The sequence below is a fragment of the Oncorhynchus masou genome, chromosome 21 (assembly GCF_036934945.1).
Source record: "Oncorhynchus masou masou isolate Uvic2021 chromosome 21, UVic_Omas_1.1, whole genome shotgun sequence".
Classification (NCBI taxonomy): Eukaryota; Metazoa; Chordata; class Actinopteri; order Salmoniformes; family Salmonidae; genus Oncorhynchus; species Oncorhynchus masou.
Window position 1 is genome coordinate 30,437,702 of NC_088232.1, and position 20,556 is coordinate 30,458,257.

General features: G+C 44.3%; 1 protein-coding gene across 1 annotated transcript in view; it reads left to right on the forward strand.

Annotated features, from left to right (window-relative positions):
- Positions 1-17,492, forward strand: part of LOC135508102 (bridge-like lipid transfer protein family member 1) — a 124,472-nt gene extending 106,980 nt beyond the window's left edge. Inside the window, 13 exon segments of the mRNA XM_064928051.1 lie at positions 5,037-5,177; positions 5,394-5,639; positions 7,643-7,796; positions 11,590-11,747; positions 11,978-12,167; positions 12,342-12,559; positions 12,709-12,960; positions 13,052-13,255; positions 13,361-13,555; positions 13,742-13,876; positions 15,716-15,719; positions 15,863-16,021; positions 16,469-17,492. Of these exon segments, the coding sequence (XP_064784123.1) occupies positions 5,037-5,177; positions 5,394-5,639; positions 7,643-7,796; positions 11,590-11,747; positions 11,978-12,167; positions 12,342-12,559; positions 12,709-12,960; positions 13,052-13,255; positions 13,361-13,555; positions 13,742-13,876; positions 15,716-15,719; positions 15,863-16,021; positions 16,469-16,703 (2,291 nt within the window). The 3' untranslated portion in view covers positions 16,704-17,492.
- The last annotated feature ends 3,064 nt before the right edge of the window (positions 17,493-20,556 follow it).

Consider the following 20,556-nt stretch of genomic DNA (forward strand, 5'->3'; position numbering starts at 1 on the left):
GCTTTCTTACATAGGTATTTCTCTTGTCCAGATGGGTTAGGGCAGTGTGCAGTGTGATGGCGATTGCGTCGTCTGTGGACCTATTGGGGCGGTAAGCCAATTGGAGTGGGTCTAGGGTGTCAGGTAGGGTGGAGGTGATATGGTCCTTGACTAGTCTATCAAAGCACTTGATGATGACGGAAGTGAGTGCTACAGGGCGGTAGTCATTTGGCTCAGTTACCTTAGCTTTCTTGGGAACAGGAACAATGGTGGCCCTCTTGAAGCATGTGGAACAGCAGCCTGGGATAAGGATTTATTGAATATGTCCATAAACACACCAGCCAGCTGGTCTGCGGCCGGAGATGCCGTCTGGGCCTGCAGCCTTGCGAGGGTTAACACGTTTAAATGTTTTACTCAAGTTGGCTGCAGTAAAGGAGAGCACACACGTTTTGGTAGCGGGCCGTATCAGTGCCACTGTATTGTCCTCAAAGCGATTAAAGAAGTTGTTTAGTCTGTCTGGGAGCAAGACATCGTGGTCCGCGATGTGGCTGGTTTTTCTTTTGTAGTCCGTGATTTACTGTAGACCCTGCCCACATACCTCTCATGTCTGAGCCGTTGAATTGCGACTCCACTTTGTCTCTATACTGACGCTTAGCTTGTTTGGTTGCCTTACGAAGGGAATAGCTACACTGTTTGTATTCGGTCATATTTCCGGCCAACTTGCACTGATTAAAAGCAGTGGTTCGCGCTTTCAGTTTTGCGCGAATGCTGAGATCAATCCACGGTTTCTGGTTGGGGAATGTTTTAATAGTCGCTGTGGGTTCAACATCACTGATGCACTTGCTAATTAACTCGCTCACCGAATCAGCATATTCATCAATGTTGTTGTTCGACGTTATGCGGAACATATCCCAGTCCACGTGATCGAAGCAATCTTGAAGCGTGGAATCCGATTGGTCAGACCAGCGTTGAACAGACCTGAGCGCGGGTGCTTCCTGTTTTAGTCTCTGTCTATAGGCTGGGAGCAATTTTCCACCATAATTTGCAAATAAATTCATTAAAAATCCTACAATGTGATTTTCTGGATTTTCTTTTCTCATTTTGTCTGTCATAGTTGAAGTGTACCTATGATGAAAATTACAGGCCTCTCTCATCTTTTTAAGTGGGAGAACTTGCACAATTGGTGGCTGACTAAATACTTTTTTGCCCCACTGTATATCTTGCTAAGCCCTCTGACGAACCATCAAACAGGCAAAGCGCCAATACAGGACTAAGATTTAATCGTGCTACACCGTCTCCGACACTCGTCGGATGTGGCAGGGCCTGCAAACTATTACAGACTACAAAGGGAAGCACAGCCGTGAGCTGCCCAGTAACACGAGCCTACCAGATGAGCTAAATCACGTCTATGCTCACTTCGAGGCAAGCAACACTGAGGCATGTATGAGAGAACTGTGTGATCACGCTCTCAGTAGCTGAAGTGAGTAAGACCTTTAAACAGGTCAACATTCACAAGGCCGCTGACCAACTGACAGGTGTCTTCACTGACATTTTCAACATGTCCCTGATTGAGTCTGTAATACCAACATGCTTCAAGCAGACCACCATAGTCCTTTTGCCCAAGAACACTAAGGTAACCTGCCTAAATGACTACAGACCCATAGCACTCAAGTCCGTAGCCATGAAGTTCTTTGAAAGGCTGGTTATGGCGCACATTACCACCATTATCCCAGAAACCCTAGACCCACTCCAATTTGCATACCGCTCAAACAGACTCCACACTGCCCTTTCCCACTTGGACAAAAGGAACACCTACGTGAGAATGCTATTCATTGACTACAGCTCAGCGTTCAACACCATAGTGTCCTCAAAGCTCATCAGTAAGCTAAGGACCCTGGGACCAAACACCTCCCTCTGTAACTGGATCCTGGACTTCCTGACAGGCAGCCCCCAGGTGGTGTTGGTAGGTAGCAACACATCTGCCAAGCTGATCCTCAACGCTGGAGCCCATCAGGGGTGCTCAGTCCCCTCCTGTACTCCCTGTTCACCCACGACTGCATGGCCAGGCATGACTCCAACACCATCATTAAGTTTGTAGGACATCACTGCCTTGTACGGCAACTACTCGGCCTCCAACCACAAGGCACTACAGAGGATAGTCACTGGGGCTAAGCTGACTGCTACCGAGGACCTCGACACTAGGCGGTATCAGAGGAAGGCCCTAAAACTTGTCAAATACCCCAGCCACCACTTGCCATGCTACCGCATGGTTCCCAGAGCGCCAAGTCTAGGAACAAAAGGCTTCTCAACAGCTTTTACACCCACGCCATAAGACTCCTGAACAGGTAATCAAATGGCTACCCAGACTATTTGCATTGTGTCCTGCCACCCCCCGCCCACCAACCCCCTCTTTTACGCTGCTGCTACTCTCTGTTTATCATCTATGTATAGTCACTTTAACTATACCTACATGTGCATATTACCTCAATTCGCCCGACTAACCGGTGCCCCCATACATTGACTCTGTACCGGTACCACCTGTATATAGCCTTGCTACTGCTATTTTCACTGTCATTTTACTGCTTGTTTTTTTTATTTCTTTACTTATCTAAGGTTTACCTAACACCTATTTTTTTACTTAAAAATTGCAGTGTTGGTCAGGGCTTGGAAGTAAGCATTTCACTGTTGTATTTGGCTCACGTGACAAATAAACCTTAATTTGAATTATGGATGGTAACCGTGAACGAACCAAAAATATATTGTCTTTATACATTAATTTTTAGGAGAAGGGGGATTCAACTTTATATATATACAGTGCATTCGGAAAGTATTCAGACCTCTTCCTTTTTTTCCACATAATCTTACATTACAGCCTTAATCTAAAATGTATTCAATAAAACATTTTCCTCATCAATCTTCACATAATAACCCATAATGACAAAGCGAAAACTGTTTTTTTTTTGTATTTAAAAAAATAACTGAAATACCTTATTTATTTAAGTATTCAGACCCTTTGCTATGATATTCGAAAATGAGCTCAGGTGCATCCTGTTTCCATTGATCAATCTTGAGATGTTTCTACGACTTAATTGAGACTTAAGAGTGCACCTGTGGCAAATTCAATTGACTGGACATGATTTGGAAAGGCACACACCTGTCTATGTAAGGTTCCACAGTTGACAGTGTGTGTCAGAGCAAAAGCCAAGCCATGAGGTCGAGACAGGATTGTGTCGAGGTACCGATCTGGGGAAGGGTACCAAAAAATGCCTGCAGTATTGAAGGTCCCCAAGAACACCTGAGGCCTTCATCATTCTTAAATGGAAGAAGTTTGGAACCATCAAGACTCTTCCTAGAGCTGGCCGCTCAACCAAACTGAGCAATCAGGGGAGAAAGGCCTTGGTCAGAAAGGTGACCAAGAACCCGATGGTCACTCTGACAGAGCTCCATGAGTAACTCTGTGGAGATGGGGAAACCTTCCACAAAGGGAAAGGGGGATACCTAGTCAGTTGTACAACTGAATGCCTTCAACTGAAATGTGTCTTCTGCATTGAACCCAACCCCTCTGAATCAGAGAGGTGTGGGGGGCTGTCTTAGAAGGACAACCATCTCTGCAGCACTCCATCAATCAGGCCTGTATGGTAGAGTGGGAAGACCGAAGCCACTCCTCAGTAAAAGGCACATGACAGCCCGCTTGGAGTTAGCCAAAAGGCTTCTAAACGACTCTCGGAACATGAGAAACCAGATTCTCTGGTCTGATGAAACCAAGATTGAACTCTTTTGCCTGAATACTAAGTGTCACATCTGGAGGAAACCTGGCACCACCCCTACGGCGAAGCATGGTGGTGGCAGCATCATGCTGTGGGGATGTTTTTCAACAGCAGGGATTGAGAGACTAGTCAGGATCAAGGGAAAGATGAACGGCGCAAAGTACAGAGAGATCCTTAATGAAAACCTCCAGAGCGCTCAGGACCTCAGACTGGGGCGTAGGTTACCTTCCAACAGGACAACGACCCTAAGCACACAGCCAAGATAAAGCAGGAGTGGCTTCGGGACTAGTCTCAATGTCCTTGAGTGGCCCAGCCAGAGCCGTAACTTGAACCCGATCGAACATCTGTAGAGAGACCTGCAAATAGCTGTGCAGCAACGCTCCCCATCCAACCTGACAGAGCTTGAAAGGATCTGCAGAGAAGAATGGGTGAAACTCCCCATACATGTGCGCCAAGCTAGTAGCGTCATACCCAAGAAGACTTGAGGCTGTAATCGCTGCCAAAGGTGCTTCAACAAATTTCCGAATGCACTGTAGTTTACCCAATAGCAGTTTTTCATTTTAACATGGTTGGTCCATTTTGTAAACATTTTACGAACAGAATGGCAGGGTCGGGATGAGAAGCATAATTTCCAAAAGTTCCAAGCAGTTAAAACCATACATTTTTGAGACCAGTGTAACCAAAGCTGTGATGTATGTCGTAGCAAATTTTCGAAGATTCATTACAAGCTCAAAACATTTTAACAAAAATAACAGATATAGGCCTCCCTCCCGGCTGTGACAGAGCATGAACTCGAACCAGGATCTCTAGTGGCACAGCTAGCACTGCAGTGGCTTAGACCACTGTGCCACTAGAGATCCTGGTTCGAGTTCATGCTCTGTCGCAGCCGGACGCGACCCGGTGGACGTTGTGTCAAGATGCAGTGCGGCTTGGCTGGGTTGTGTTTCGGAGGACGCATGGCTCTTGACCTTCGCCTCTCCCGAGAGAGACCCTGCGGTAGTTGCAGCGATGGGACAGGACTGTAACTACCAATTGGATATCATGAAATTTGGGGAAAAAGGGGGTTAAAAAAAGACATGACAATAACGTGGCTATTGGCATGATAATTTATTGTTACCCCAAATTCCATAATCGTCACAGCCCTACATCCAATATAGTTTAGTATTTGTAATGTTTTGAATGTGACTGTATATCTTGTCACTAAAGCTGATCCATTTTGATCAATTAATTCCCCTCCACAGAAACTTAGATTCCTGGCCTACTTCGAGTGTTTTTTCTCTCTCTTCTCAGCTGTGTGTGACATTGGCTCGGCCTCCTTTAAGTATGACATGCGGAGGCTAAGTGAGATCCTGGCCTTCCCCAGAGCCTGGTACCGGCGCAGCATCGCCAGACGCCTCTTCCTGGGAGACCAGACCATCAACATGCCAACAGGTTTGGATTTTAGGAAATACACACCTCCTTAATAGGCCTTTGCACACTTATGGCTCCATTTTCCACATGCAATAATTGATCAACATTTTTACTCTGTTCCCTTTCAATCTCCAACTCTGCTAATGTCAGTCCCCTTTAAAACAGTATGCATTTTTCCCAAACCTGTGTTTACATTTGAAAATATGCCCTTTAACTCAACCTGCTTCTCTCCTCCAGCCTCGGGTCCTACCACCCCGGACTCTGTAGAGAACATGACCCAGCACCTGTCACCAGAATCCAGCCGTAAAGCCTACTGGAGGACCTGGGATGGTAGCACTGGGCAGTACATGCCTCAGTCCCCCAACGTGTTCTCTGACCACTCCACTGGGAGTAACATGTCCCCCGGGGGCCTGTCCTCCCACCTCAAGTCCCCAGCCCCCGGACGCACCAGGAGCGTCTCTGATTCCTCCGCCCCCAGAAGAGGTACCAGCTCAAAAATGAGTGCTCAACAGCACCGAGGAACGACACGATCGGATTAAAGCAGTGTTATAGCTGGGGTTTTTTAGCTTAGTGTAGAGATTATTTTCACAACGTAGGCTTAATGCAGTAGGAATAATGAATGAATACTATATCCCTCATTTATACTTGAGCTAGTGTGTACTCTTTGACACTTTTAGATTAGGATTAACTCTCTCTAATATAGACATACAGCGGGGAGAACAAGTATTTGATACACTGCCGATTTTGCAGGTTTTCCTACTTACCAAGCATGTAGAGGTCTGTCATTTTTATCATAGGTACATTTCAACTGTGAGAGACGGAATCTAAAACAAAAATCCAGAAAATCACATTGTATGATTTTGAAGTAATTAATTAGCATTTTATTGCATGACATACAGTGGGGCAAAAAAGTATTTAGTCAGCCACCAATTGTGCAAGTTCTCCCACTTAAAAAGATGAGAGAGGCCTGTAATTTTCATCATAGGTATACTTCAACTATGACAGACAAAATTAGGGGGGAAAATCCAGAAAATCACATTGTACATTTTTTATGAATTTATTTGCAAATTATGGTGGAAAATAAGTAGTTGGTCAATAACAAAAGTTTATCTCAATACTTTGTTATATACCCTTTGTTGGCAATGACAGAGGTCAAACGTTTCTGTAAGGCCCTCCTGTTCTACACTCATTACCTGTATTAACTGCACCTGTTTGAACTCGTTACCTGTATAAAAGACACCTGTCCATACACTCAATCAAACAGACTCCAACCTCTCCACAATGGCCAGGACCAGAGAGCTGTGTAAGGACATCAGGAATAAAATTGTAGACCTGCACAAGGCTGGGATGGGCTACAGGACAATAGACAAGCAGCTTGGTGAGAAGGCAACAACTGTTGGCGCAATTATTAGAAAATGGAAGAAGTTCAAGATGACGGTCAATCACCCTCGGTCTGGGGCTCCATGCAAGATCTCACCTCGTGGGGCATCAATGATCATGAGGAAGGTGAGGGATCAGCCCAGAACTACACGGGACCACAGTCTCAAAGAAAAGCATTAGTAACACACTACGCCGTCATGGATTAAAATCCTGCAGCGCACGCAAGGTCCCCTTGCTCAAGTCAGCGCATGTCCAGGCCTGTCTGAAGTTTGCCAATGACCATCTGGATGATCGAAAGGAGAAATGGGAGATGGTCATGTGGTCTGATGAGATAAAAATAGAGCTTTTTGGTCTAAACTCCACTCGCCGTGTTTGGAGGAAGAAGAAGGCTGAGTAGAACCCCAAGAATACCATCCCAACAGTGAAGCGTGGAGGTGGAAACATCATTCTTTGGGGATGCTTTTCTGCAAAGGGAACAGGACGACTGCACCGTATTGAGGGGAGGATGGATGGGGGCATGTATCGCGAGATCTTGGCCAACAACCTCCTTCACCTCAGTAAGAGCATTGAAGATGGGTCGTGGCTGGGTCTTCCAGCAAGACCCAGCCACAGCCAGGGCAACTAAGGAGTGCCTCCGTAAGAAGCATCTCAATGTTCTGGAGTGGCCTAGCCAGTCTCCAGACCTGAACCCAATAGAAAATCTTTGGAGGGAGCTGAAAGTCCGTATTTCCCAGCGACAGCCCCGAAACCTGAAGGATCTGGAGAAGGTCTGTATGGAGGAGTGGGCCAAAATCCCTGCTGCAGTGTGTGCAAACCTGGTCAAGAACTACAGGAAACTTATGATCTCTGTAATTGCAAACAAAGGTTTCTGTGCCAAATATTAAGTTTGGCTATTCTGATGTATCAAATACTTATGTCATGCAAATTAATTACTTCAAAATCATACAATGTGATTTTCTGGATTTTTGTTTTGGATAAAAATTACAGACCACTACATGCTTTGTAAGTAGGAAAACCTGCAAAATCGGCAGTGTATCAAATACTTGTTCTCCCCACTGTAGCTTTGGGGAGAATACTGTTACATCATACATTTCCCTTCCATATAGATTCTGTGACCAAGACGTCCACGCCGTCATTCAATAAAAACGGCAAGGCAGCCGGCCCCCAAGGGACCCCATGGGAGACACTAGTGGTGTTCGCCATCAACCTGAAGCAGCTCAACGTCCAGATGAACATGAGCAATGTCATGGGCAACAACACGTAGGTCTCCCTTTTTCCCCTCTCACGCAACACACTATACTCTACTCCAGGGCTCTTCAACCCTATTCCTGGAGAGCTACCATCCTGTAGGTTTAAGCTCCAACCCCAGTTGTGATTAACCTGATTCAGCTTATTTACAAACTAATTATAAAAATCAGGGGCATTAGATTAGGGTTGGAGTGAAAACCAGCAGGACAGTAGCTCTCCAGGAACAGGGTTCGAGAGCCTTGTTCCACACGCTAGGGGCCAGTTTCAGTACACAGATTGTCTATTCCATCTAATTCATATCAGCACACTACCTAATGTTTATATCTGCAGGAGTTAAAGTTCTCTGGCACTGCAATGAATTTCCGTGATATGGGTTCTGGAGAGGCAATAAAAATATCCGGGGAGATATATTCCCAATGTTCAGATGAAGGGAATTATATAGTCTATAATGCGCCCACAGCAGCGCTCAACTCAGACACCGGTGTGTAGCCTACTGTAGCTGCTGGCAAATTAAAGCAGTTTTGGCATGTGTTTAAAAAAACTGGGGATCCCAGTTTTACATTGCAATTATTTCTCTACTCCTTCAATTTCGTTATTTGCAATTGTTTTACAAATGCATTTTTACAACCGGAATTTCAAGCATGGTTTAGGCGCAGCTGCACAACAGAGGTTGAAGCATGGGGTTTGTCTGTGTAAATTGTATCGGCACTATGCTTCATAAGTTGGGCTGCAGGTGATGATGCTTATTGCTAAAAGCACATCTAATAATATAGGCCATGCATAGGCTATATGCATGGTCCAATATGCTAAAATAATTGTAACATAATTTTTACCAATTTGTTATTGGGCCCGTTTCTAACTATTTTTCAGATGGTGTCAGCATAATTTTATTTTCATAAATTTTGGAGTAGAATATCCTTTTAAAAAGTCACCAGAACTGAGCTTCTCAGTCCTTTTAATAGGACCCCGGGTAGGTCCCTGAAACTCCTAAGCAAAGGGACTGGAATTTGTCAAGCTTGCAGTTTTTACATGTACAAAATTATCATCTTTCCCTTAACCTCTTGGATGTAAAGTCCTCTGTTTAGGGGACTTGCGTAGTCCTGCTAGTGTTATGTGGGATGTGAAATCTCAAACCCCTTGAAACTGGGATGTCCCTCCTACCATTTAATTCGCTCTTCTGACTGTCCAAGCACATGTCTGCAATCCTTACATCCTAGCGTAGCAGGGGCAAGTGGTTTCATCACTGTAGCACATTCAGCGCTTGATTTATAGCCATTAATCTAAAATAATTCATAGATTTTAAACAAAAAAACACTTTCTGTTTGTCATAGACAGACAATATTAATATGAGATGAAAGGTAAGTTCCTAATGAGTTCAGGGAGATGTTCACAGTGGTGTGGGCAGACGTTTTGATTGAGAGACCTTTCGAAAATATGCACATTTTCTCTAACACTAAACATACAAATATGTATTTTACAGTTATAAGGTGAAATATTATAGTTAGTCGTTTTATAATTTGATTATACTACATTTAGAAAGCATATAAGTAATTTCAAGCCTTATTCGGACAGTTTTGTTGAATAGGAAATACATCATATAAAATATTTCATATTTTTATTGTATTTGTACTGTGTACTTGAGCTTGTGCCCTCATGATAAATAACTACATTTTTGATTTACATTTAGTTACATTTAACTGGTTTAAGGTATGATGGCCTTGACATGAAAGGGGAGGTTAACTTGGCCCCAGACAATCGATCTGAGATCGACTTAAATTTGGGATTTATTTTTGCTTTAACCCCTGTAAATCAAATCAATGTTTATTTGTCACGTGTACCGAATACAACAGGTCTAGACCTCTCTGTGAAATGCTTACTTACAGGCTCCAACCAATAGTGCAAAAAGGTATTAGGTGAACAATAGGGAAGTAAAGAAATAAAAACAACAGTAAAAAGACAGTGGAAAAATAACAGTAGTGAGGCTCTATACAGTAGAAAGGCTAAAACAGTAGCGAGGCTCTATACAGTAGCGAGACTATAAAAGTAGCGTGGCTACATACAGACAGCGGTTAGTTGGGCTGATTGAGGTAGTATGTACATGTAGATATGGTTAAAGTGACTATGCATATATGATGAACAGAGAGCAGCAGTAGTGTAAAAGAGGGGTTGGTCGGTGGTGGGACACAATGCAGATAGCCCGGTTAGCCAATGTGGGGGAGTACTGGTTGGTCAGGCCAATTGAAGTAGTATGTACATGAATGTATATTTAAAGTGACTATGCATATATGAAAAAACAGAGAGTAGCAGCAGTGTAAAAGAGGGATTGGGGGGAGGGCACACAATGCAAATAGTCCAGGTAGCCATTTGATTACCTGTTCAGGAGTCTTATTGCTTGGGGGTAAGAATTGTTGAGAAGCCTTTTTGTCCTAGACTTGGCACTCTGGTACCGCTTGCCATGCGGTAGTAGAGAGAACAGTCTATGACTGGGGTGGCTGGGGTCTTTGACAATTTTTAGGGCCTTCCTCTGACACCGCCTGGTGTAGAGGTCCTGGATGGCAGGAGGCTTGGCCCCAGTGATGTACTGGGCCGTATGCACTACCCTCTGTAGTGCCTTGCGGTCAGAGGCCGAGCAATTGCCGTACCAGGCAGTGATGCAACCAGTCAGGATGCTCTTGATGTTGCAGCTGTAGAACATTTTGAGGATCTCAGGACCCATGCCAAATCTTTTTAGTTTCCTGGGGGGGAATAGGCTTTGTCGTACCCTCTTCACGTGTTTGGACCATTCTAGTTTGTTGTTGATGTGGACACCAAGGAACTTGAAGCTGTCAACCTGCTCCACTACAGCCCCGTCGATGAGAATGGGGGCGTGCTCGGTCCTCCTTTTCCTGTAGTCCACAATCATCTCCTTAGTCTTGGTTACGTTGAGGGAAAGGTTGTTATTCTGGCACCACCGGCCAGGTCTCTAACCTCCTCCCTATAGGCTGTCTCATCGTCGGTGATCAGGCCTACCACTGTTGTGTTGTCTTCAAACTTAATGATGGTGTTGAAGTCGTGCCTGGCCATGGAGACGTGGGTGAACAGGGAATATACAGGAGGAGACTGAGCACACACCCCTGAGGGGCTCCAGTGTTGAGGATCAGCATGGCAGATGTGTTGCTACCTACCCTCAACACCTGGGAGCGGCCTGTCAGGAAGTCCATGATCCAGATGCAGAGGGAGGTGTTTATTCCCAGGGTCCTTAGCTTAGTGATGAGCTTTGAGGGTACTATGGTGTTTAACGCTGAGCTGTAGTCAATGAATAGCATTCTCACGTAGGTGTTCCTTTTGTCCAGGTGGGAAAAGGGCAGTCTGGAGTGCAATAGAGATTGCATCATCTGTGGATCTGTTTGGGGTGCATATTGGAATGGGTCGAGGGTTTCTGGGATAATGGTGTTGATGTGAGCCATTACCAGCCTTTACCAGCCTCTCTCGGCTATGGAGAGTGTGATCTCACAGTCGTCCGAAACAGCTGATGCTCTCTTACATGCCTCAGTGTTGCTAGCCTCGAAGCAAGCATAGAAGTGTTTTAGCTCGTCTGGTAGGCTCGTGTCACTGGGCAGCTCGCTGCTGTGCTTCCCTTTGTAGTCTGTAATAGTTGACAAGCCCTGCCACATAAGACGAGTGTATTTGTATCTGACAACCTATATAAAAACTGAACAATTCTACATATAACCCTTAACAAAACAATGCCTCCTACAAAGCAGATGTTACTTATTCATGAGGAGGTGGGTGGAACTGTTTTCCCCTTGCTCTTGTTTACCTCTAGTTGGACCACCAGTGGGCTGAAGAGTCAGGGTCGTCTGTCAGTAGGTAGTAACCGAGACCGAGAGATCAGCATGTCCGTGGGCCTGGGTCGTTCCAAACTGGACTCTAAAGGCGGCGTGGTGGGGGGCAACATAGATGTCAACACCCTGGAGATGGTCTGTAAGTACAGGGATGATAAATAATGTATTAAGCCACTGGCATGTACTGTTCACTTTTTGTGCAATTCCAAATACATTGTGATGGATGTCAAAGATTGTACTCTAGCCTCTGGTCTTGGCGTTTAAATGATGAACAAATTCAGCTCCAACTTAAACATCCCTGACAAACTAGTAGAATTTGACAGGGAGATCTCTCTGCCGCACCTAACAAAACATATTTGTTTGTTGTAGCACACATCTCGGAGCACCCCAACCAGCAGCCCAGCCATAAGATCCAGATCACCATGGGCTCCACGGAGGCCCGTGTGGACTACATGGGCTCCAGCATCCTCATGGGCATCTTCAGCAACGCAGACCTGCAACTCCAGGATGAGTGGAAGGTCAACCTGTGCACTGTTGAGACCAGCCTATCAGAGAAAAGGTAAATAAGCTAGCCTACTAGAGAAAATGTATAACCAAAACCCCTGTGGCTACATTCTTGTCTGTTCTCATTTTCTGACCATTTCTCACTCACTCCCTCCTTTTTTCTATCCCATTGCTCTCTCTTTCTGCCTCTCTTTCACCTCTCTTTTTACTTATCCTTTCACCTCTCCAGTGAGATCTTTGTCCACGGTGACTTGCAGTGGGATATCTTCCAAGTGATCATCTCGCGCTCCACTACCCCTGACCTCATTAAGATCGGGATGAAGCTGCAGGAGTTTTTCACCCAGCAATTTGACACCAGCAAACGAGCGTTGTCCACATGGGGTCCAGTCCCCTACCTGCCACCGAAGGCGCCGGTCATCAACATCGAGAAAGAAGCTGCAGAGCTATGTAAGAATCCGTTATCACTGGTTTCCTGGGTTTCTTTTGGTTTCGATCGAAATGCTCTTTCCCCTGCTCCTCCCCTTTCCTCTCTCTTTCGTCCCTCTGCTTCTATCGTCATTGCTCCTTCTCACTCTCGTCATTGCCTTCTCTCACAGACATGGATGCAGCCCACCATCGTCACTGGCCTGGGGTTCTGAAGGTGATCGCTGGATGCCACATCTCCCTCTTCCAGATGCCTCTCCCAGAGGACGCCGTGCAACTGGGTGGCTCCATGAGTCTCCATGGCAACCACATGACCCTGGCCTGCTTCCATGGGCCCAACTTCCGCTCCAAGTCCTGGGCCTTATTCCACCTGGAGGAGCCCAACATTGCCTTTTGGACCGAGGCTCAGAAGATATTGGAGGATGGTAAGGCTTTCAAGAGACAGAGAGGGGGGGATGTGGGCTAAAGCAAGTCCCCAAAATACCTCTAACCTCAACCTATTTTTTATCCAATCAGGCTCCACTGATGACTCCACTTATATCGTGCAGACATTGGATTTTCATCTGGGTCACAACACCATGGTAACCAAACCCTGCGGAGCACTAGAGAGCCCCATGGCCACCATCACCAAAATCACCCGTCGCCGGCACGAAAACCCCCCTCACGGTGTAGCCACAGTCAAAGAATGGTTCAATTATGTGACTGCCATGAGGAATGAGGGTAAAGGCTACTAAATTCTACCAATGTTATATACACGGTCTACTGTTTCCCTTGACCCAATGTACTCAAGACGCCTGCCTCATTCTAATGTATCCTGTTCCCCAGAGCTATACCTCTTGCGTAACGTGGACGCCAACAACACAGAGAGTGGGTCTGCCTCCAAGAGTTCCAGCCTGCTAAGCAGCTTCCAAGGCTCATCCAGCTATAACCATGAGACAGAGACCATTTTTGCCCTACCCAGGATGCAGCTGGACTTCAAGTCCATCCATGTTCAGGATCCAGACGAACCTTCCTTGACTGGTAGGCTCAGTTGGTATTCGGTCCACCAGTATGAACAGACTACAATTAGCAATTGTATATATTTAGGGGCAACGTTGTTGTTGAAGTCCACTTGTATTATCCTCCAAGAATATTTTTGTCATTTTCAGTTTGTTCCCATTAATATATCTTTGTTGGAATGACTCTGTTGTTTCCCCTCTGTTTCAGACTCCAACAGTAAGCCCAAGGTGGAGTGCAGCGTGGTGACTGAGTTCACAGACCACATATGTGTCACCATGGATGCCGAGCTCATCATGTTTCTGCACGACCTGGTCTCTGCCTATCTGAAGGAAAAAGAGAAGGGTGAGAGCCCCTGAAATGTCAACAGCAGCAGCACACTATACAGTGGGGCAAAAAAGTATTTAGTCAGCCACCAATTGTGAAAGTTCTCCCACTTAAAAAGATGAGAGAGGCCTGTAATTTTCATCATAGGTACACTTCAACTATGACAGACAAAATGAGGGGGAAAAATTCAGAAAATCACATTGTAGGATTTTTAATGAATTTATTTGCAAATTATGGTGGAAAATAAGTATTTGGTCGCCTACAAACAAGCAAGATTTCTGGCTCTCACAGACCTGTAACTTCTTCTTTAAGAGGCTCCTCTGTCCTCCACTCATTACCTGTATTAATGGCACCTGTTTGAACTTGTTATTCGTATAAAAGACACCTGTCCACAACCTTAAACAGTCACACTCCAAACTCCACTATGGCCAAGACCAAAGAGCTGTCAAAGGACACCAGAAACAAAATTGTAGACCTGCACAAGGCTGGGAAGACTGAATCTGCAATAGGTAAGCAGCTTGGTTTGAAGAAATCAACTGTGGGAGCAATTATTAGGAAATGGAAGACATACAAGACCACTGATAATCTCCCTCGATCTGGGGCTCCACGCAAGATCTCACCCCGTGGGGTCAAAATAATCACAAGAACGGTGAGCAAAAATCCCAGAACCACACGAGGGGGACCTAGTGAATGACCTGCAGATAGCTGGGACCAAAGTAACAAAGCCTACCATCAATAACACACTACGCCGCCAGGGACTCCAATCTTGCAGTGCCGGATGTGTCCCCCTGCTTAAGCCAGTACATGTCCAGGCCCATCTGAAGTTTGCTAGAGAGCATTTGGAGGATCCAGAAGAAGATTGGGAAAATGTCATATGGTCAGATGAAACCAAAATATAACTTTTTGGTAAAAACTCAACTCGTCATATTTGGAGGACAAAGAATGCTGAGTTGCATCCAAAGAACACCATACCTACTGTGAAGCATGGGGGTGGAAACATCATGCTTTGGGACTGTTTTTCTGCAAAGGGACCAGAACAAATCTCATGTATTGTGAGATTTTGAGTGAAAACCTCCTTCCATCAGCAAGGGCATTGAAGATGAAACGTGACTGGGTCTTTCAGCATGACAATGATCCCAAACACACCGCCCGGGCAACGAAGGAGTGGCTTCGTTAGAAGCATTTCAAGGTTCTGGAGTGGCCTAGCCAGTCTCCAGATTTCAACCCCATAGAAAATCTTTGAAGGGAGTTGAAAGTCCGTGTTGCCCAGCAACAGCCCCAAAACATCACTGCTCTAGAGGAGATCTGCATGGAGAAATGGGCCAAAATACCAGCAACAGTGTGTGAAAACCTTGTGAAGAGTTACAGAAAACGTTTGAGATAAACTTTTGTTATTGACCAAGTACTTATTTTCCACCATAATTTGCAAATACATGTGCTCAACTATGTGATTTTCTGAATTTTTTTCTCATTTTGTCTGTCATAGTTGAAGTGTACCTATGATGAAAGTTACAGGCCTCTCTCATATTTTTAAGTGGCTGAACTTGCACAATTGGTGGCTGACTAAATACTTTTTTGCCCCACTGTATGTAGCAAACCAGAACGATTTACTGTACTTTACATGATAACTTTATATATACTGAACACAAATATAAATGCAACAATTTCAAAGATTTTACAGTTTCTATAAGGAATCAGTCAAACATGCCTAATTGGTGACATGTCTGGTGAGTATGTAGGCCATGGAAGAATTTGAGAGAAATAAGCTTTTTGTGCATATGGAACATTTCTGTTTTTTTTATTGCAGCTCATGAAACATGATAACTTTTACTGATAACTTTATATAGAAAAAAAGAGCAATGTAGGTAAAACTAAAATATAAATGAAGCTGAATTATAGGTGCTCTTTGTTTTAGGAACTAGTAGTCATAGGAGAACATGGAGAACCAAGGCACTCTATAGTTTCACACAAACTCTCTCTCCCCCCCTCTTCCCTGGTCTGCAGCCCTTTTCAACCCCGGATCTTTGCCACTCGGCCTGGCCAGAAGAGCCCGACAGTCCTGCATGATGAGAACTCCACAGACAAGGAGGAAGGCATCAACTACACCACGGTGGACTGGAGAGAATTCATGTGCAACACCTGGCACCTGGAGCCCACACTCCGGTAAACCAGACCCAAGCCCTCAGACCAATAATATATGCCACTGTGCAGACACTTTTTGTTAACTCGAAATGACACAACGACAAGGTTCCAGTTGAACAAAGTGTACTATACTGTATGAACACACTACAAGGTAGCCATTCCATTCAAGGCTCGGTCCATCAACATCAAGACTTCCCGCGCAGGCGCACTCTTGACTGAGTGATAGCCCTGAAATAACAGAAATATAGGGATACTTCAAACATGAACTTAACACTTTTATCCAAACTAACAATACAGTACATTTGTAGTATGTGTAATCGATCCCTGTGTTTTGTGACTCCTTAACCCCTCACCTGAGCATTTCAATTACTCCATAAGCCCACTTTTAGGCCTATACCCTAAACGTAAACCCTTTTGTCCATACATCTGTGGGTTTCTTGACTCAGTCTTAATTATCAATTTCCGTAGGCTCATCTCCTGGACAGGACGGAAGATCGATCCTGTCGGTGTGGACTACATTCTGCAGAAGCTAGGCTTCCACCACGCAAGGACTACAATTCCCAAATGGCTCCAGAGGGGGGTGATGGACCCCCTGGACAAGGTCCTCTCTGTCCTCATCAAGAAACTTGGCACGGCCCTGCAGGACGAGAAGGAGAAGAAGGAGAAGAAGGAGAAGATGGGACGAGACAAAGACGAGCACTAACTCATACAGCCATATGTTCTAACACAACACTTTAAAAGCTGGAGGTCAGACAGTAAATCCTCAATGAACAAAACACTGGATAACTGGAAACACTGGATATTTCCTTGACTACTGTGCATTTGTCATAGGTGCATTTACCGCTAAGCCGTGTGCATTTAAGCATAGATGTTTACAGTGGTGCATGCCACTATGGGTTTTGACTGAAAGTTTTGCACTGTTTTATGTATATTTTGAACAAAGTAGTAAGTGAAGTGTTATTTGGCTGCTTGAAATGATAACCCTGAAAAACCCCACATGGATTATATGTTATACATGCTTTATATGGTGTTATCAGAACAAATTGAAGACATCGTTTATTATCCTTCTTTGGAGGTTCATTAACTTTTTCTGTGGGAGGCACTTCTAAATCATTGCCTGTGCTTTGTTTACAATGGAACAAACGCATGGTAAGGTTGGAAAGAGCAATATCATCAGTTTTTCTAAATTCATCCCAATGACAACGTTTTTTGAAGATGGTTCCTATTAACAAAAAAGCATTGGATCGTTCAGATCCACTTAGGTCAATCTAAAACGTGATAAGATGTATTGTAATGATAAACAATGGTTATTTTTATTTATTTATCTTAATTAAATGGGTATCTGAAATGTGTAGTCTATAACCCATGTGTGCTGGGTGTGTCAAGCCTGTTTTTTTTAATATGTGCAATAGACCAGTGTATATAAAATAACTGTGAATTTCTTAAATGTGTTGATTTCTTAACATAATAAAATCATTGCCATCCTATTTTACATCTGACTTCATTGTCTTATTTAGCCTACTGTTATTTCTCAGATTTCCTAGATTTGAGGCAAGTGACAGAAGTTGTGTTGCTCTCTAAATATGCTGTACCTTGGTTTCTGAGCTAATTCCACATGAAGTATTTAAACTTTTGAACGATATTCCAGTGGCTTTGATCCAGATCTTTGTATCAGCCTGCCTAATTTCACTACCTCAGTCGTATCTCCTCACTCACAACCCCTCATTATGAGGCAAGTTGCCATTTGTTTAATGCTGTGGATTTTTTATTTTTCATTTTTGATTGTGCGTTGGTAAGGAAGGAAAAGACTGGCAGAATTAAGGGATGGAAAAGGTGGACTTGCTTTGTGATGTTGACTGATATTGCTGCAACATTTTACCTGGGCCTCCGATAACTGTGCGTGCGCGAGAGAGAAAAGTTATACAAAACTCAAGACCTCTTGTGGGTTCTGTTCAGACTATCCTGCAGATATTTTGCTACAGTTATGCAAACTTTCAAAATACAGAAATCATTCGGGGCTAATTTCTGTATTTTGAAAGTTACGTATCTTGAAAACTTGATTGCTGACAAGTAAAACATTTTGGGACAATGTCAATAATGTACTAATGAAACAAATACCAATAGATCGTTTTTGGGTGGGGTTTTCCTTTAAGTAGGGAAATTGTTTAAATGAGGACAGCTAGTTAAATTAAACAACGACAAAGGGACTCTAAACCTAAGTCTTTTGATTGAAAGTCGGACTCCATTAGGCTACATGGTGTGTTCTAACTAACAACAGTAGATAAATGGTCCACAAAGGTACTCAAACCATCACTCTTCAGATCGTGAATCATATGCCTTATCCATTAGGCCACGCAGTCTCTAATAACAAGATACATGATTTATGTATGAAAAGTGTCTAAATGAAGAAAACTAGTAATATTTATCAACTTCGAAGAAACACTATCACTCAATCTTCTGATGCAGAATCAGATGCCTTATCGATAAGGCACACAAACTGAATAACAAACCTAAATACCAATATCCTACCTTTTCCCTGCAACAAGAGACATGTCAGGTTCCCGATTTCCCTACATAAGACATGTCTCTTGTTGCTTTCATACTAAAACGCTGTGTATTGTTTTTGCTGTAAGCTTCTCTACAAAAGGCTACAAAATAATAAAGGAAGGTGTGAATGACCGGTCAAATATCAACGCCATTCTGAAACACCATGAGGGTAGTCCTGAACACACAGACAATATGATTAAGTGGAGAGAAATTCATCTGCGCCTAAATCGGGGACAGACTCTTGTATCACCCAGTCTCTGGCTGAAAGAAAGAGATGACGGGACGTCCTTACACGTTTCATAAGTATCACCCAGTCTCTGGCTGAAAGAAAGAGATGACGGGACGTCCTTACACGTTTCATAAGTATCACCCAGTCTCTGGCTGAAAGAAAGAGATGACGGGACGTCCTTACACGTTTCATAAGTATCACCCAGTCTCTGGCTGAAAGAAAGAGATGACGGGACGTCCTTACACGTTTCATAAGTATCACCCAGTCTCTGGCTGAAAGAAAGAGATGACGGGACATCCTTACACGTTTCATTAAGTATCACCCAGTCTCTGGCTGAAAGAAAGAGATGACGGAACGTCCTTACACGTTTCATAAGTATCACCCAGTCTCTGGCTGAAAGAAAGAGATGACGGGACGTCCTTACACGTTTCATAAGAATCACCCAGTCTCTGGCTGAAAGAAAGAGATGACGGGACGTCCTTACACGTTTCATAAGTATCACCCAGTCTCTGGCTGAAAGAAAGAGATGACGGGACGTCCTTACACGTTTCATAAGTATCACCCAGTCTCTGGCTGAAAGAAAGAGATGACGGGACGTCCTTACACGTTTCATAAGTATCACCCAGTCTCTGGCTGAAAGAAAGAGATGACGGGACATCCTTACACGTTTCATTAAGTATCACCCAGTCTCTGGCTGAAAGAAAGAGATGACGGGACATCCTTACACGTTTCATAAGAATCACCTAGTCTCTGGCTGAAAGAAAGAGATGACGGGACATCCTTACACGTTTCATAAGTATCACCCAGTCTCTGGCTGAAAGAAAGAGATGACGGGACATCCTTACACGTTTCATAAGTATCACCCAGTCTCTGGCTGAAAGAAAGAGATGACGGGACATCCTTACACGTTTCATAAGTATCACCCAGTCTCTGGCTGAAAGAAAGAGATGACGGGACATCCTTACACGTTTCATAAGTATCACCCAGTCTCTGGCTGAAAGAAAGAGATGATGGGACGTCCTTACACGTTTCATTAAGTATCACCCAGTCTCTGGCTGAAAGAAAGAGATGACGGGACGTCCTTACACGTTTCATAAGAATCACCCAGTCTCTGGCTGAAAGAAAGAGATGACGGGACGTCCTTACACGTTTCATAAGTATCACCCAGTCTCTGGCTGAAAGAAAGAGATGACGGGACGCCTTACACGTTTCATAAGTATCACCCAGTCTCTGGCTGAAAGAAAGAGATGACGGGACGTCCTTACACGTTTCATAAGTATCACCCAGTCTCTGGCTGAAAGAAAGAGATGACGGGACGTCCTTACACGTTTCATAAGAATCACCCAGTCTCTGGCTGAAAGAAAGAGATGACGGGACGTCCTTACACGTTTCATAAGTATCACCCAGTCTCTGGCTGAAAGAAAGAGATGACGGGACGTCCCTTACACGTTTCATAAGTATCACCCAGTCTCTGGCTGAAAGAAAGAGATGACGGGACGTCCTTACACGTTTCATAAGTATCACCCAGTCTCTGGCTGAAAGAAAGAGATGACGGGACGTCCTTACACGTTTCATAAGTATCACCCAGTCTCTGGCTGAAAGAAAGAGATGACGGGACGTCCTTACACGTTTCATAAGTATCACCCAGTCTCTGGCTGAAAGAAAGAGATGACGGGACGTCCTTACACGTTTCATAAGAATCACCCAGTCTCTGGCTGAAAGAAAGAGATGACGGGACGTCCTTACACGTTTCATAAGTATCACCCAGTCTCTGGCTGAA